The following is a 17,037-nucleotide window of genomic DNA, read 5'->3' on the forward strand; positions in this document are numbered from 1 at the left end:
CATGTTAGGTTTAAAGCTTGGATCTTTATTGTTTAGTGACATGCTAGGATTCGTTATTAATCTTGTTAGTATCATGCCTAGGATCTTGCTATTTTTATTAAGCTTTATTATGCCTTATCATGCTATTATCATCGTTATTGATTTATTATTATGTTGCTTGATATATTTTATTGTTATTTCTTGATCACACCTTTTATAATTGTTAAAGGGAATTTGTACTTGAAATCACGCTTAATAAGATAATTATTAATTTGGTTTAGGCTAATGTGATTTTAACTCAAGTGATCGCCAATAATAGTATTATTTGTGCATTAATTTCAACCAACATAGATAAACAGGGTAGGATTAATATAATGTTTGTATGTTATTCGAAAAGCGCACATGAATACGAGCAGAACAAAGTAGAGGCCTATTTTATAGGGCGGGTCCTTTCTTTTGTAGATTGGATTCGTACCTTCATCCCCGGACCCTGTTTGGTTCAAGACCTTATGGAGTAGTTGATGGTCCTTTTGGATTGTCTTTTGGGTTTACAAGTTCCTAAAACTTGTTGGCGACTCTTTTTGCTCTTTGTCTTTCCCTTTGGAACGCCACCGTACTTTAGTGTATGATCACAGTGGGGTTCAAGTTTGGGGTTATCGTAATGCTTGAAATATTCCCTACAGTTACTAACGAGTGTATTTTGTTATTAGAAAGAGATACGAGGTATCCAAGTAAGTAATTTAATTGTTATTCTTTTGATATAGAAATCATGCTTTGATTATTTTGATTCCTAGTATCATGTTAGGATGTTTTATTGCTTCCTAGTATCATGTTTACGGTATTAACTAAGATTTCTAATGTCAAGTATGATGCTTCCTATTCTTTCTTATATCATGTTAGTATTATGTTAGGGATGAAAATTTGATCTTTAATGTTTAATGACATGCTAGGGTTTGTTATTAATCTTGTTAGTATCATGCCTAGGATCTTGCTATTATTAGTATTGCTTTGAGATTGAGATTATTATTATTATTAATATGATGATGATGATTGTTGTCAATTTATTGTTGCTAGATATGTATTGTTATTGCTTGATCACGCCTTTTATGCATGTTTAAAGGGAATTTGTACTTGTAATCACGCTTAATAAGATAATTAATAATCTAGTTTAGGCTAATATGATTATAATTCAAGTGATCGGAAATAATAGGTTTGTTTGTGCATTAATATTCAACCAACATAGATTAAACAGGTTTAAGGTTAACGTATTGATTGCATGTTAGTCAGAAAGCGCACATGAATACGAGAAGAATAAAGTAGAGGCCTTTTTAGGGCAGGTTCAATTTCTTTTAGGTTGGATATGTACCTTTATCCCCGAATATCCTATCATGGTTCCAGACCTATTGGAGTTAACGATCTCATGGATCGTTAAGGGGTGTAACCTTCACCTTGTGAACGGTTTACAAGTTCCTAAAACTTGTTGGCGACTCTTTTACTCTAACTTTCTTCCCTTTGGACGCCACCATGCTTAAGTGTATGATCATAGTGGGGCTCAAGTGTGGGATGTTTGAAATATTCCCTACAGTTTTTTGGCGACTCCACTGGGGAGGATTTCTATTTTAATTCCTAAAATTTATTTTGGCAATAATTTAGAATGAGTGGATGAGACTCGAAAAGTTCTAAGTATTTCATGTGCATAATTTTGATTAACATTATTGGCATAGCATAAAAATGTCCGCATTGGAAAGACCATCCGTAATGCGTCAAAAACAAAGGATTTTTACACGTAGGAAATTAAGGAAATATCTTTCACAACTAAAGTCGAAATAACGCTGCGAAAAAAACTGGAAAATTCAAGAACAGAAAGCTGCCGAGACATGTAGGAATTAGCGCTGAGAAAACAGCGCCATCGCCAAGCGATGGCTCTGTCGCCAAGCGACAATAATTGTCGTCTGGCGACAGGCACTGTTATCTCGCGCTGAATTTTCCAATACCGAGCCAGAAATCCACCTTCTTGTTTTGACTAGTTTTTAGTACTGTTTGCTCGGTTTTACTTCCTGATTGAGTTTTTCCCTTTTTTCTAAACCCATATGTGTTCTACATATGGCCATAACCCTCTGGGGATTCACGCTTCATCTACCCAATCGAACGCTCTTGGCAACGAAGGGTACATCCGAGTTTGTTGAATTCACCAAACCGTGGAAGCGAGTTTAACTCGTGAGGTCCCATCCACTCGCGCCAACCCTGCCAAAGGTAAGGCTTCAGCGCAGTGCATCTGGACTCATAACCATGGACCCCCTTTGACTAACCCATATCCTGAACTTTAGAGAACTAGAGCCATGGTTAGGTTGCAAACTCATTGCATTATGTTGTGACTATTTGTGCATTATTTGCTTGTGCATAACCGTTTGTTTGACTTGTGAATGATTTTAAATGAACTAATTAATGGCTAAAGGACTTTGCTAAATTAATTAATTAATAAAAATGGTTAAAGTCTAAATAAATTGATCAAACTTGACTTAGTACGACTTTAGGCTTGTCCCTTTGAAGTAAAAATATTGGAAACAGCCCCAGACCAATGTTCTAGCAATGGCGCGGAGGTTTGGACTGTAGCGCCACGCGCTAGTGATTAGCTCCAGGCGACAATGTTGTCATCTGGTGCTGGTCCTTAGCGTTGGCGACAGTCCATGTTTTTGCTCGAGTCTTCACGATAAGTCTAATCAATTAGTTTACTTAATCAGTTTAACCAGTCTATTAATGACAGTAGTCATGTTTTTAATTGAGTCTAAGCACATAGTCCCATGGTCTCACATAAAAGTCAAAGCATGTCACTCACACTCACTAGTCTTAGCATACACTTTGTGAATATGTCACCATGACCATGGCTTAGGTTCATGCATGAATCGGTTTTTCCATCATTTGAGTTGGGGGTACATTCTATTCCTAATTCTTACATATCTCTCCATCTACATCGTCTTTCCATTCTCCACATGCTTTCTCCATATCACAACCTTCATTCTTCCTACCTCCTTCCATCTACTACATGTTGAATAGAGTTAGAGTCAAATAATTAACAAAAAGTATCCATAACTTCCCTTTTCACGGCACTTGGTCAAGGAGAGAAGGGAGATTAATCAAGGACAACACCTTTGTTCAAGTACTACTTTTTGATAAACCAATTAGTCGGAAAATAAAAGCTAAGAAGATAATGGCGTCTTAGGAAGAAGTCAATGAACTTAGGAAGGACATGGCCAACTTAACTGAATTGATGAAGGCTATGGCTCTTCAAATCAATGACCCTGTGAAGCAACAACAAATGGAGCTCATGCAAGAAAGCTTGAGCAAAATATCCAATGACTATAGATTCCAGGGCATTAGCTCACAAGGGGTCTTAGTGGACAAGGAACTTCTTCCGCAGAAGTTCAATGCTAATAACATCCCTAGGTTTAAGGCGACAGACAATCCTTATTTCCACCTAAGGGCTTTCGAGACCATAATGAATATTAAAAGGATTGATAGGAAAGACTTTCATTCATTTTTTTTCTTTATCTCTTGAAACTGTTTGTCAACAATGGTTCTTTTCCCTTGACAAAGAAAAAACCTCTACTTAGGATGGAATAATAAACGCTTTCATTGATAGATATAAGAGCAACATTCAAGTTGAAACAGACCATAGACAACTTAAGATGCTAAAGCAAAAATAAAACGAAGGGTTTACCTCCTTCTTCAACAAGTGGAAAGAAACTTCCGCTAATATGATTGAAGTCCCTGCTGAAAAAGAGTCCGTAAGGATGTTCATTAAGAATCTTCAAGATAAGTATTCGAAGCATTTGAAATATCAACATAATTTGAATACTTTTAAGGCCGTCTACGACATAGGTATTGAAATCGAAGATGACCTTGCAAAACAAAAAGCTACTAACAATAGCAGCAACAGTGGCTGGAAAGGAAAGAAGAACGACAATCCTTCTTCTTCTGAAAACGCCCACTCTAGTAACAATGTTAGTACCTTTGACCTCAATGAAGTCCTAGCCATGGATAGTAAGAGATCTAAGAAACAGCTAAAGAAAGAGTTCATCCCCATTGGGATGAACTACGATACCGCTTTTGATCGACTCCATGCCAAAGGACTCATCGCTCCTATTGAACCCCTTCAAGATCCAACACCCGAAAATAGGTCACCCAATTGGAAAGCTGACGCTCATTGCAAGTACCATCAAGGTAAGGGACATAATACTGAGAGTTGTTGGAAGCTAAAAGAGGCCATCTAACATTTGATCGATAATAACAAGCTTCCCATACCTCCAGCTAGCAAGAAGACTGAGTGATGATAAACACAAGACACGAGGCGAGCTTCAATGACAAGATTTCATGACCTCTTTTTTATTTCTGTTATTCATCCTTTCCCCAATAAATCTAGCATAGGCACCTTTATTTTCCTTAGATCTTGTTTTGTAGGTTTCTTCCTTTTTACCTTTTAATAAAATGAGCATTTATTTTCTTGCATATAATCATCGTATTGCATTTCATTAAAAAAAAAAAAAAAAAAAAAAAAAAAAAAAAAAAACGCCGAGCTAAGCACAAGGTATACTAATGATTTGAGGCACCCCTTGTAGCCACATCATATCACCTTTCACTCTTCAAATATACAATCATTTTCTTGACAAACCACTTTGAGCCTCGTCTAACGATAGACCTTTATTTTTTCAACCCACATCTATCTAACCTTGGGATGGGATGGTGTGCAATTTATGCAATTTCAAAATACGAAAGCTTGAGTGATTTTACATAGAACTCAAAAATTCAAAAAAGCAAATAGCAATAAAAGTGTACAGAAGGGCAAGTGTTCCAATGTCATTGACATGAACATGTCTTTGATATGAACACGTCTCAGATTGTGTTTCTTATCGAATGCTTGGTACCGTGCCTGAGAAACATGAATGCCAAGTGAGTGATAGACCGCATGATTGGGATTGCCCACACTTGTCAAAATAAAAATGCAAAAGAAAAAACGAAGAAAAAGATAAAAGAGAGCAAAAAAAATAATAAATGAAAAAGAGTTCAAAAGTGAGAAATCACAAGCATAAAAGTATAAAGATTTCAAAAGCAAGGTTGCACACCTTGGGGGCTTATCTAGGTTATTGAGCCTTTATCCCCTTCTTCTTCAACCTTTAGCGTAACCACGTTACAACCCTTAAAAGACCTCTTTGAGGTATACACACACTTGTGCGAGGTTCGGCTAGAGCTACGTTCGGCCTGATTCCTAACGGATACGTAGGCAACCTCACATCGAGGTGCGGCTGTAATAAAATGCATTCATTCATATACACATTCATGCATGATCATATCAAGGGATCTCCTATGCTCATCATATCCATTTAGAGCTAGACTTGGGGGCTTGATCCCTACATTATTAGCTTACCTAGCCTAAGAGTCACCATTATTTGACTCTTTTAAAAAATATATATATTTTTCCACACCTTAGCCTCTGCAGCCTAGCTTTAGTGTCACTTTCACACACATCACAAATATATATACAAATAATTCTCCCCTTAGGAACCTTTTGTCATGAAATCTCAACACGACGTTGAAGCATGCCTCGTCATCTTAGAGTCCTTCATCACTCATATCAAAATCACTCATCATTGCATCACAAAGTATGAAGTGCTTAGCCTCCGTGCCTAAGTTACCTAAATACTTGCATCATCGAGTCCACAATCGAGATAGCCTAGGATGAACTAATCCTTTGCACTATGAGATACACCATTAATACATGCATTTGACTAAGCTCATTCAACATGCACCTCAAACACTTGCTTTGATTCTTTTTTGCGTCTTTCTTTTTCAGGAGAAAGTCGGTACCCTCTACAAAAATGACGGAAAATTTTTTCTTTTCTGCATTTTGAGTCAAGCACATCACAATACAATGCGCACGAGTCATGTACATTGAGTCATGTTATGTCATATCACATCGAGTTGAGTCTAACACACGTGTCAATCATCTTGAGTCAACCTCAAGCCAAAGCAATCATAATGTCAACCACAACAAACCTTAGGTCAAACCTAAGGAAAACATAAGCAAAGTCTTGCAGTCCAAAACATATATGCAAGTGATCTTTACAAAGATCTAAGACAGTAAACGCAAATTTTCAAAGACATGCAAAGTTATTACTTCCAAGGCGAGGAGATGAGAAAATTTGAACAAGACGGCTCAATGCGTAGTGGTCTTTGACAACATTCCCTAGGATGCAAAAGTTGTCACCCTATTTGGAAAAGATAGTTCAGGACGAAGCAATCTTGGACGGCGCTCCCCAAGATGTGGAGGTTGTCAAATAAAACAACTTTGATTCAACAAAAATTGATTATGTCCTAAGGCACGGACGGCTCACATAGCAAGTTTCTCAAGACGAAGAGACTCATAATTATTGGACAAGTTTTCCCAAGACGGAGAAAAATTGTCGATTGATGCAAACTTCCCGAGCCGTAGATGTTGGTGATCGCATCCCAAGGCGTGGGTACTTAGCGGAATTTCACTCAAGAGTTACTCAAGGTGTAGGAGCTCATGACAGGATTCTCAAGGCGTGGAAACTGTTATACTATTAGACTTCCCAAGGCAAGGAAAATCATCATTCTGAAGACTGCTCAAGACGAAGGAGTCTACGACATGTTACCCGAGGCAAGGAAATTTGTCATTGTTTATTTATGAGTTGCTCGAGGCGCAGAATCTCATGATAAAAATCCCCAAGGCGTGGAAGACCATTATTCAGTGAATCGCTCAAGACGTGGTGGTTTGTTGTAGAATTCCCAAGGCGTGGAAGATTGTCGTTCAATGGATCGCTCGAGACGTGGTGGTTCACGATAGAATTCCCAAGACAAGGAAGGACGTCACAGCAGTAAAACTGAAGATGGCTACAAGCGGAGTTATCTTCGATGGTGTTCCCTAAGATGTGGAAGACTATCACAAAAGAAATTGAAGGCAGCTACAAGCAGAGAAGTCTTCAGGTGATGTCCCCTAGCTTAAGGAAGATCGTCAGACAAAAATCGGTTACTCTAGAGACGTGTTGATAGGCTAAAGTCGTATCACCCAATCAAAAGTAATTCCTAAATCCTCTAACTAATGCAGATAGGGAAGTAGGGTCGAATCCACAGGGAAACGAGTCTTTCTATTCCTAATTAATCAAAGCAATCTAAATTATTAAGTAACAAAATAATATAATCAAAGGGAAACTAAACTACTAAGATTAAGGGTAGAGAAAATCAAGGAATAAAGGCCTAGGGCATAGGTTCACCAATAAATAACATTCCAGGGTAAAACATAATAATCAATCATCAATGCATCAATTAATCAGATCATAAAGGGCTTTCGCTACGTATTACAATCACAGAATTAATCTACCGGTATTAAACCTCATCGCTCGAATCTCGACTTAACCATTTATAAATTAATCTGCCTATTGAAACTAAACCTAAATATCAATTCTCATCTCTTGAATCTCAAATCAATATTTCTAAACTCATACATAAAAGACCTACGCAAATCTAGTTGCATAGCATTAAATCCATCAATAGGAAATTAATTAAGCATTGACAATCAACAACAATAAATCACCCCTTCATATTATTTATGGATCCCCACAAACCCTAGAAAGAAAACTAGTCACACATAATTAAATATAAACTAATCGAAGCAAATAAACAAGACATGCTGAATTAAAGAAACTAAAATACTGAAAATAATAGAGAAGAAATCGTTACCAAAGTTGACGGAAATAAAGGATTGAATTAAAACCAAGAGTTGTAGAGAGAGAAAATAATACTAAGAGTTTAATTAAGGGGATAGAGAGAGAAAAGTTAGAGAGAGAAAGAGAGTCAGTAGTCGTCCTATACTCGCTTAACAAAAGCATACTTATACTAAGCTAGAAAATCCTAAGTTAAAACAAAGTAAAACAACGCCTAATCTCCCTCCAGAAACATGCGCCCGATCGGGCCCGCCTTTTTCCTCGCCCTCTGATTCTGGGCAGCCGCCCGATCGAGAATGCTTGGACTTGGATTGGGCTTCACTTCTTAGCCCACTCCAAATTTCCACTTTGGGACTTGAATACTCGGTGTCTAATGCTCGGTATCTCATATGTCGAGCCCTTAATCACCGGCTCGATGACTCTAACCAGCCTTGGGATATGAAAAGTGGTCGTGCTCCTCCAATGCTCATAGTCACTCCATAAAATCCCGGAAAAATGCTCCAAAAGTGCAAATCCCTACAAAACTCAACCAAAACTACGAAAACACTATAAAACACAAATTAGTAATAAAAGTGGCTCTAAAGAGCCAAAAACACTACCAATTAAAACCAAGGGACGGGGTAAAATACTATATAAAATAGACATATCACGTGTGCTCGACGGTGCAAGATACGCGTTTCTTAACTCTTTTATCTATTTTAACTAATGCTAGTTTGCAGGTATCAGTGTTACAAGAATGATTTAGGGTCGCAGAACGCTTTGAATCATTCTCCATCCCTATTGCTACTTTGACTTTTGTTTTCGAAACTTGTGTTTCTCCAAACTTAGTCAAAGTGGGGGCTTCTGTAGACACCCAAATGTGTCTCCCCAAAACCAAACCCAATGATGAATACCTTTCACATTGCTTGATTATCGAATGAGGTAAAAGTGTGAAAAGTCTAGTAATGTGGTTGTTTTTATTAAAATATCTCTCTTTCTGTTTTTGAAAATATTTCTTCTTACACTCTATTTATGAAAGTAGTCAATCCAATTTAGTTCACTCCATAATAAGGGTCCAATAATAGTGTAGTTGGATTGGGCTCGAAAAGAGATTTCCAACGACATATTATAAGCCCAATTCCGATAAATAATGAGGAAGTTATGGATTAAATTAGATTTGGCCCAAAATGAATTTATATGTGTCCTAATGATCTAGAGGAGGGCCTATTAATTATTATTCCTAAAGTTATTAGGATTGATTTTAATCTTCTAGAATATCTAGAAGGTTCTTTTAAATTCTAATAATATTAGGATTAATAATTATATTTTTAAAGAGTTTTCTTTGGAATAAAATAGGTGTTTTATGATAAACTTGATTTTAATTTGATAAACACGGAATTTTCTGCTTAATCATATTAAGAAGAGGATTCCGTACAAAGCGCGTTTTATCTTTTAATTAGTGCCAAACGATAATGTCTGTCGCCAGGCGCTAATGTCTGTCGCCTGGCGCTTATCCTGTCGCCTGGCGCTGACGTCTGTCGCCAGCCAGTTTTATTCCGAGTAGGACTTGATTTGTTTCCGGACTATTTTTTCTATAAATTAGGTTCCTAGACCTCCGTCAACAATCATCAACAATTATCACCAATCATCTATCTTCTCTCGCTAAAAGCTAGAAGCTTCTTCTCTCTATTCTTTTTCTAAACCTCCCTTTTACAAAATTCCGCATACATTAGTTCTGGACACACCTAGCCAAGTTCGAAGTTACCTTCGCCCTGGACGTGAAAGGTTGACAATTTCTGAGGGTTTGATCCCAAATCCCTATTTCAATTATTTTATATAATTTTTTGTTTAATATTTTCCTTGAAGTTACTAACGCATGTATTTTGTTATTAGAAAGAGATACGAGGTATCCAAGTAAGTAATTTAATTGTTATTCTTTTGATATAGAAATCATGCTTTGATTATTTTAATTCCTAGTATCATGTTAGGATGTTTTATTGCTTCCTAGTATCATGTTTAGGGTACTAACTAAGATTTCTAATGTCAAGTATGATGCTTCCTATTCTTTATTATATCATGTTAGTATTATGTTAGGGATGAAGATTTGATCTTTAATGTTTAGTGACATGCTAGGGTTTGTTATTAATCTTGTTAGTATCATGCCTAGGATTTTGGTATTATTATTATTGCTTTGAGATTGAGATTATTATTATTAATATGATGATGATGATTGTTGTCAATTTATTGTTTCTTGATATGTATTGTTATTGCTTGATCACGCCTTGTATGCATGTTTAAAGGGAATTTGTACTTGTAATCACGCTTAATAAGATAATTAATAATCTTGTTTAGGCTAATATGATTATAATTCAAGTGATAGCCAATAATAGGTTTGTTTGTGCATTAATATTCAACCAACATAGATTAAACAGGTTTAGGGTTAACCTATTGATTGCATGTTAGTTAGAAAGCGCACATGAATACGAGAAGAATAAAGTAGAGGCCTTTTAGGGCAGGTTCAATCTCTTTTAGGTTGGATTTGTACCTTTATCCCCGAATATCCTATCATGGTTCCAGACCTATTGGAGTTAACGATCTCATGGATCGTTAAGGGGTGTAACCTTCACCCTGTGAACGGTTTACAAGTTCCTAAAACTTGTTGGCGACACTTTTACTCTAGCTTCCTTCCCTTTGGACGCAACCATGCTTAAGTGTATGATCACAGTGGGGCTCAAATGTGGGATGCTTGAAATATTCCCTACACCACTATATGGTGATCTTCTAATTCGCCAAATAATTTAATATTGTTGGTCCTGATATCATAGCTTTTGTGAAAGGGGGGTGGAGGGGTGATGTGAATTTATCATACTTGCACTATTCTTATTCTAAAGTGTGATGACCTTACTCAACTTTCGGAATTTAGACCCATTAGCTGTTGTAATGTGATATATAAAATTGTCTCGAAAACGATGGCTAATAAATTAAAGGGTACTTTGGATAAGGTGATCTCCCTTAATCAGAGTGCGTTTATTCCGGGTCGTTTAATTTCCGACAATGCTCTTGCGGCTTTCAAAATTTTTCATGCTATGAAAAGAGGTGGAGAAGGGAAGGATGGTAGTATTTCTTTGAAGCTTGATATGAGTAAGGCTTATGATCAGGTGGAGTGGGTCTTCCTAGAAAAGGTTATGTGTAAGATGGGATTTTCCATGGCGTGGGTTGGAAGGATTATGAGTTGCTTGCAGAGCGTCCAGTTTGCATTTAAAATAAATGGGCAGGTTTCAGGGTCGGTTATTCCTTCTAGAGGCCTCTGACAAGTTGATCCGATTTTCCCATGTTTGTTCTTATTATGTGCTGAAGCTTTTTCTTGTTTGATCAATAAGGCGGCAGAAGCTGGGCTTATTCATGGTGCCATGATTTGTAGAGGTGCCCCCCCGGGTGTCACATTTATTCTTTGCAGACGACAATATTCTTTTTGCTAAAGCTAATACTCAAGAGCGCTCTGTGATAGCTAATATTATTAGCAAGTATGAGAGAGCTTCAGACCAGAAAATTAATCTAAACAAAACTGAAGTTGCCTTTATTAAAAAAGTTTGCACCAATCGTCGGAAGGAAATTGTGGACACTTTAGGAGTACGGGAAGTGGAAAAGCACGAGAAATATCTTGGTTTGCCGACGATAATTGACAGATCCAAAAGAGCTATTTTTGCAGGCCTTAAAGAACGTCTCTGGAATAAATTGCGGGGGTGGAAGGAGAAGTTATTGTCAATGCCCGATAAAGAAGTATTGATAAAATTCGTAGCCCAAGCGATCCCGACTTATATGATGAGCATTTTGAAGATTTTCGATGGAATTATTGATGAATTTCACTCTGTTTTTGCTCGTTTTTGGTGGGGGTCTTCGGCATCGAGGAAGAAATTGCATTGGCAAAAATGGGAGGACTTGTGTAAGTCGAAAAGTCTTGGTGGTATGGGTTTCCGCGACCTCCGGTGCTTCAATCAAGCTCTACTGGCAAAACAATGTTGGCGGCTCCACCATTATCAAGGTACTCTCCTACATTCTATTTAAAAAGCAAGATACTTTAAGAATTGTGATGTATTGGAGGCTTGTCGGGGCTTTGATCCGAGTTATATTTGGAGAAGTATTTGGGGTTTGAAATGGAGGGGTTGGGAATGGTAGCAACATTACGGTGTGGGACTCGGCGTGGCTACCTAGGAACTCTTCCGTGTGTGTGCCGACTCCTTTAAGCAGTAGCAATATGGGGCTGCGAGTTTGTGAGTTAATTGATCATGAGACAATAATGTGGCGTGAGGATGTAATTAGTGATAATTTTAATGCCATTGACAAAGTGTTAATTTTATCGATTCCCTTATCCTATCGACCTATGAAAGATGTGATGTTTTGGTGGCTGTTCAAGGAAGGTGAATACTCGGTGCGCTTGGGGTATTGGTTGGGTAAGTAGGGGGTTATAAGATGTATGGAAGCTGATTTGGGGGTTAAAGGTTCCTCCTAAATTGGCCCATTTTTCGTGGAGGGCGTGCAAAGGTTTTCTCGCGGTGAAGGAAAGGCTACATTTTCGTCATATGGTTGAGAATAAGTCTTGTTTGATTTGTGGGAACGGGGATGAATCGGTGATACATGCCATATTTGAGTGTAGTGTAGTTGATAGCATTTGGAACGCAAGTGTATTTCCCCCTTAATCTCTCAAGCTCCATCTTCGTGCCTTAGCTTAAGGCTGTTGTGGTTTGCTTCGAAGGTACAATAGTGAGGAGCTGCTAAAGTTAGTCACACTTGCTTGGGCTGCATGGTGGTGCCGTAACCAGATTATTTTTTATAATGCGAGTGTATGCTCAGTGAGTGTTGCTTCTAACCCGTTGAAATCAGTTGTTGAGTATGGTGAGTATGTGAAAAAGGTGTTCGTGGGGTATGGTGTTCCGATTCTGCCATCTGCTTCCTCATGGGTTAAGCCATGCTCGGGGATGGTGAAAATTAATTGTGTTGCTCACTGTGGGAGTGTGACTGGTTTAGGGGTTGTGTTTAGAGATGAAGCAAGGTGGTTGCTGGCTGCGGCTGTGCGTAAAGAGTGTGCTGGGTGGGACTCTACTATGGTTGAAGCTGCAGCATGCCGTTATGGGCTACAGTTGGCTGCTAGGCTAGGCTATGATGCTGTGATATTGGAGAGTGATGCCTCAAGGTTCGTGAATGGGATCAAGAAGAAGGCTGGCAATTTTACTCCTTTTTCCCTTATTATTGATGACATTAGTGCTCTTTCTCAAAGTTTAGTTGCTTTTTCGATTTCTCATGTTAAGCGTGCAGGTAATAATTTAGCACACAACGTGGCTAGGTGGGACTCTAAAGGTTGTAATGAGTTTGTTTTCTTAGGTCATTTTCCTCAAAGTATCTCAACTTTGGCGGAAATTGATCTTTATTAATATATTTATTCGCAGGTGGTTTAAACAAAAAAAAATGAAATAAAATAAAATAAAATAAAATGTTACTCAAAATCTCTATACATACAAGTTGTTTTAGTGAGCTTCTAGCCACTTAGCTTATTACTGGTTCACATGCAAAATTGTTCAAAACTAGCAAATAATCTCTTGATAAAATTTCTTCAAAACAAAGAATCAAATCACATTCTAAATATAGCTTAATCTCAGCGTTATGTCGTCTTGTCATTCAATTCATTTCATATATAACATGAGAGAGTGTCAGCACATTATTTCTTTCATATCAAGTGAAAGTTCAAGTTTCTGTGACGGGTAATTATTAAACCCAGATGACCTATTTTTAATTATCACATCCCATCACAGCTCTAAATTTGAACTCTAGTCAGTTTTTAAACACTAGTAATCACTTTATATCAGTGGCGGATCCAATGGGGGTCCAACTGAACCCCGTTAGATCGGAAAAAAAAAATAGGAATTTTATTAAAAAAAAAAAAAAAAAAAAAAAAAAAAAAAAAAAAAACTATATAAATAATATTTGAAACAAATTTGTACAACATAAGGGTTGTAGCTCAATTGAATAGGTTAGTCCAGAGTTGGACTCTAGGTCTAGGGTGAGTTTGGTAGGACAAAAGTTTTTTTTTTTTTTTAATTTTCTCCTTTTTTTCCCCGTACACTATAACTTTTGTTCTCTTTCTTTTCTCAGTTCTGTAACTTCCGTTCTCTTTCTTCTCTCGATTTTTTTTTTTAAAGTTTCTTAAGTATTTTAATATGTTTTGAAATTTGTACTTGTTTAAATTTAGATTGTTAATCTTTTTTCTATTAAGTGTTAGTCTGCTTTTGAGTTTTTCAATTTCTTAATTGTTAATATGTTGATTGTTTTATAACTTTTGTTGAATTGTTAACTTAAATGAATGATTGGGCAGTAGATGTGTTATCGTATAAAAACTCGAAGAATGCTTTTGTAATTTGCATCTTTTTAATGTATTGTATTTTGATAATTAATCAAAGTTATGTATTATTGTGTTGGATCATTTTATTTTGCAATTTTATTGAAATTTGGACTTATTTTGTGGTGTACTTGTGTATTGGTATTTATTTGAACACTCTATTTTATACTTGAATACCTAATTTATATCTGTGCATTTGGATATCGGGTGTTTGATGAAATTCGAACCCCCTAGGTCCAATTCCTTGATCCGCCACTGCTTTATATTAAACTTACTTTATGTATGGTCATGAATATGATGTGATAATAGAACACCAACATGTGTTTCTTATACTATTGGCAAGACAATCAACTGAATTTTATCCAATATTAACTCATACTCTACTCACAATCTTGATATATTCTAAGCTTGTTGGACATTTTAAACTCTTTTGGAGTCTTTTATATAATAATTTATGGAACATATAAATTTCACTAAAAGTAATGTATTCTAGAAATGTAACAGGATTTATCACTTTGTCAACTTTGTCATTGTCAATGGTGACTTCTTTCCTTTTCAAAGATACTTATTTATCTTTTGAACATATTGATTCATCTTCAGGATGGTATCATTTCGAAATGTTTAATTAACATGTGGTCACTTCTATTAAATAAATCAATGATATTTAAGTTAACGTATGTCCCAAACTGACCATCAATATATTTTATTATTTATGTGCAAGGATTACATGATTTAATGGAATACATACAATCTACCCCTAATCCTTGCATATGGGGGCATAAAATGAATCCAACAACCTTTAAATTTCTTCCACATTTTAAAGCATAATTTCTTTTAGCAATGCATGTATCTAGCATAATAAAATTATTCTTATAAACTCTTACTCGTAACTCTTGCCCAATTATATTAATCTTTATATTGAAAATTCTTAAAGCTATGGGCATAATAAATACATTTTTCAAGCAAGTTGCTCACAATCTCACGATTAATTTCTTTATCTCATTACTCTATTTCTTGTACAAATAGATATTCTTATGAACTTTTAAATGAGTTATAAATAAAAAAAAAATAAAAAAAAAAAAAATCATACAAACAAGTTTGTTATCTTTTAAATTCTATAAATACTCATGTACTTTTGAGATTGAGTAAATCTAATAATCTAAAAATTAAATCATCAATTCTAATCCAGAGTTGGATATCCAAAATATTAAAAATTGTATATTCTTTGTTATGACATTGTATTTAAAGAATCACACATCAATTAATGGAGGTTATGACATCATGCAAATATTAGCAATCTCACTCATAAGGGTAATCAGAAACAATGTTACATATCATCAAAAAAATCAAATCATACTCATAAATTTTAATTCTTGATAATGACGTCAAATATCTTTAAACAAATATTCATGTATTCAATGAAATTATGTATCACCCAAATTCAAATAATCTCACTCAAAAGTACCGGCATATTACGATCATCGTCAAAGACTTCATTGCATTCCCATAAAAATTTAGTCCACAAAGTTTAATTCATATTCATCAAAATCACTAATTTAATCAATGTTAGGCTCCTTGAGCAACTAGCTTAGATAGACTTATCACCCAATTTGTATTTTCCTTAGAAGTGAATTTAATTAATATACCAATATACCAAACATACGCCATCTATAATATGTAATATAACTTATATAAACATAGGCATGACAAATAAAAATTATAAATGCGGATTCAGGAAATAGCTTAGATAGATATATTCATAATAAATCCTATCACAAGTAATTGAAATCTTCTTAGATTATCATTAGTGAACATATGACATGCACATAACAAAAAAACATTATACGATAAGGCTAATTAATGATAGCCCTAAAAATAAGGGGGCGAAATCATGAAATAGATAAATTATAGTGGCATAATTATCCGTTTAATCAATGAACGATTATTATTTGATTGAAATATCTACTACAGAGTAGTATAATATATAGCATTTCATAATTGTTATAAAAGTCGCTAGCATTTTCAAGATCCATAGCCTCTTCAAAACAAATTAAAATCTTTGCTATCATCTATCACATATATATATGAAATTATAACGTTTTTATAGTATGCAATATAGTCCAGAAACCCTAAAAAAAAAATAGAACAATAATCAAGAAAACCATGGTATCTAAAGAAAAACTCTCATGAAAATTGCTGAATTGGGCAAAATATACGGTTATAAGGAACTATATATGGCAGAAGACAATTGTTTTGGATATAGCTCCTAGCTAGGAGACCCAACAACATAAAGGAATCATCAGGTGATTGTTAAGCAAAATCAAGAGTGGTTAGGGTTTGATCAATCATATTATTGTACCAGCTAGTTTGATTTCTTGTACACTAGACCGTAATTTAATAGCGTAATTGGTCTGTATTGCTGATTTATATTTCCTCTAATTGGAGATTTGTCCAATATCAATTCACTCCATTTAAACATTGATATTATTGTTAAATCAACCATATATTTTGCTTACCCTCCTAATATATAATAAAGCACAATTTTAGTCAGTCCTTCTTTATATACTTTGAATAGAAAATTCACCCTCTGTCTAACACTAATGTTAATTATCGTCTCAAAAACCAAATCAACTCATCCCACAATGCCAAGTAGTCAACTCTCCCACATAATCTCATAGGATGTCAAAATTGTAGCCCGAATGATGCATTGATGTTCTGGAGTTGTGGGTTGATTAGCAAACTCTTTAAAATAATAAAACTTAATTCAACTGCTTTTTGCTAATACCCCATTTATAGTCATCACGACATCATATAATGCGTGTAATGTCTTTCCATAATTCCATAGATATATAATGGCACATCAGCATGTACATTGCTCACTCGTATTAATATTTGGCAGAGAATCGAATTACTTATTGGGGAAGGAAACTTGATCTAGATGGTTAGGTA

General features: G+C 35.6%; 1 protein-coding gene across 1 annotated transcript; it reads left to right on the plus strand.

Annotated features, from left to right (window-relative positions):
• Window positions 1–10,666: 10,666 nt before the first annotated feature.
• Window positions 10,667–13,126, plus strand: LOC145575276 (uncharacterized). Its single transcript, XM_081633163.1, has 5 exons — window positions 10,667–10,972; window positions 11,078–11,120; window positions 11,179–11,739; window positions 11,858–12,137; window positions 12,451–13,126. Exons 1-5 carry the CDS (start codon window positions 10,667–10,669, stop codon window positions 13,124–13,126), a joined length of 1,866 nt encoding a protein of 621 aa, XP_081489289.1.
• Window positions 13,127–17,037: the final 3,911 nt, after the last annotated feature.

The sequence above is a fragment of the Chenopodium album genome, chromosome 13 (genome assembly GCF_948465745.1).
Source record: "Chenopodium album chromosome 13, dcCheAlbu1.1, whole genome shotgun sequence".
NCBI classification, from domain to species: domain Eukaryota; kingdom Viridiplantae; phylum Streptophyta; class Magnoliopsida; order Caryophyllales; family Amaranthaceae; genus Chenopodium; species Chenopodium album.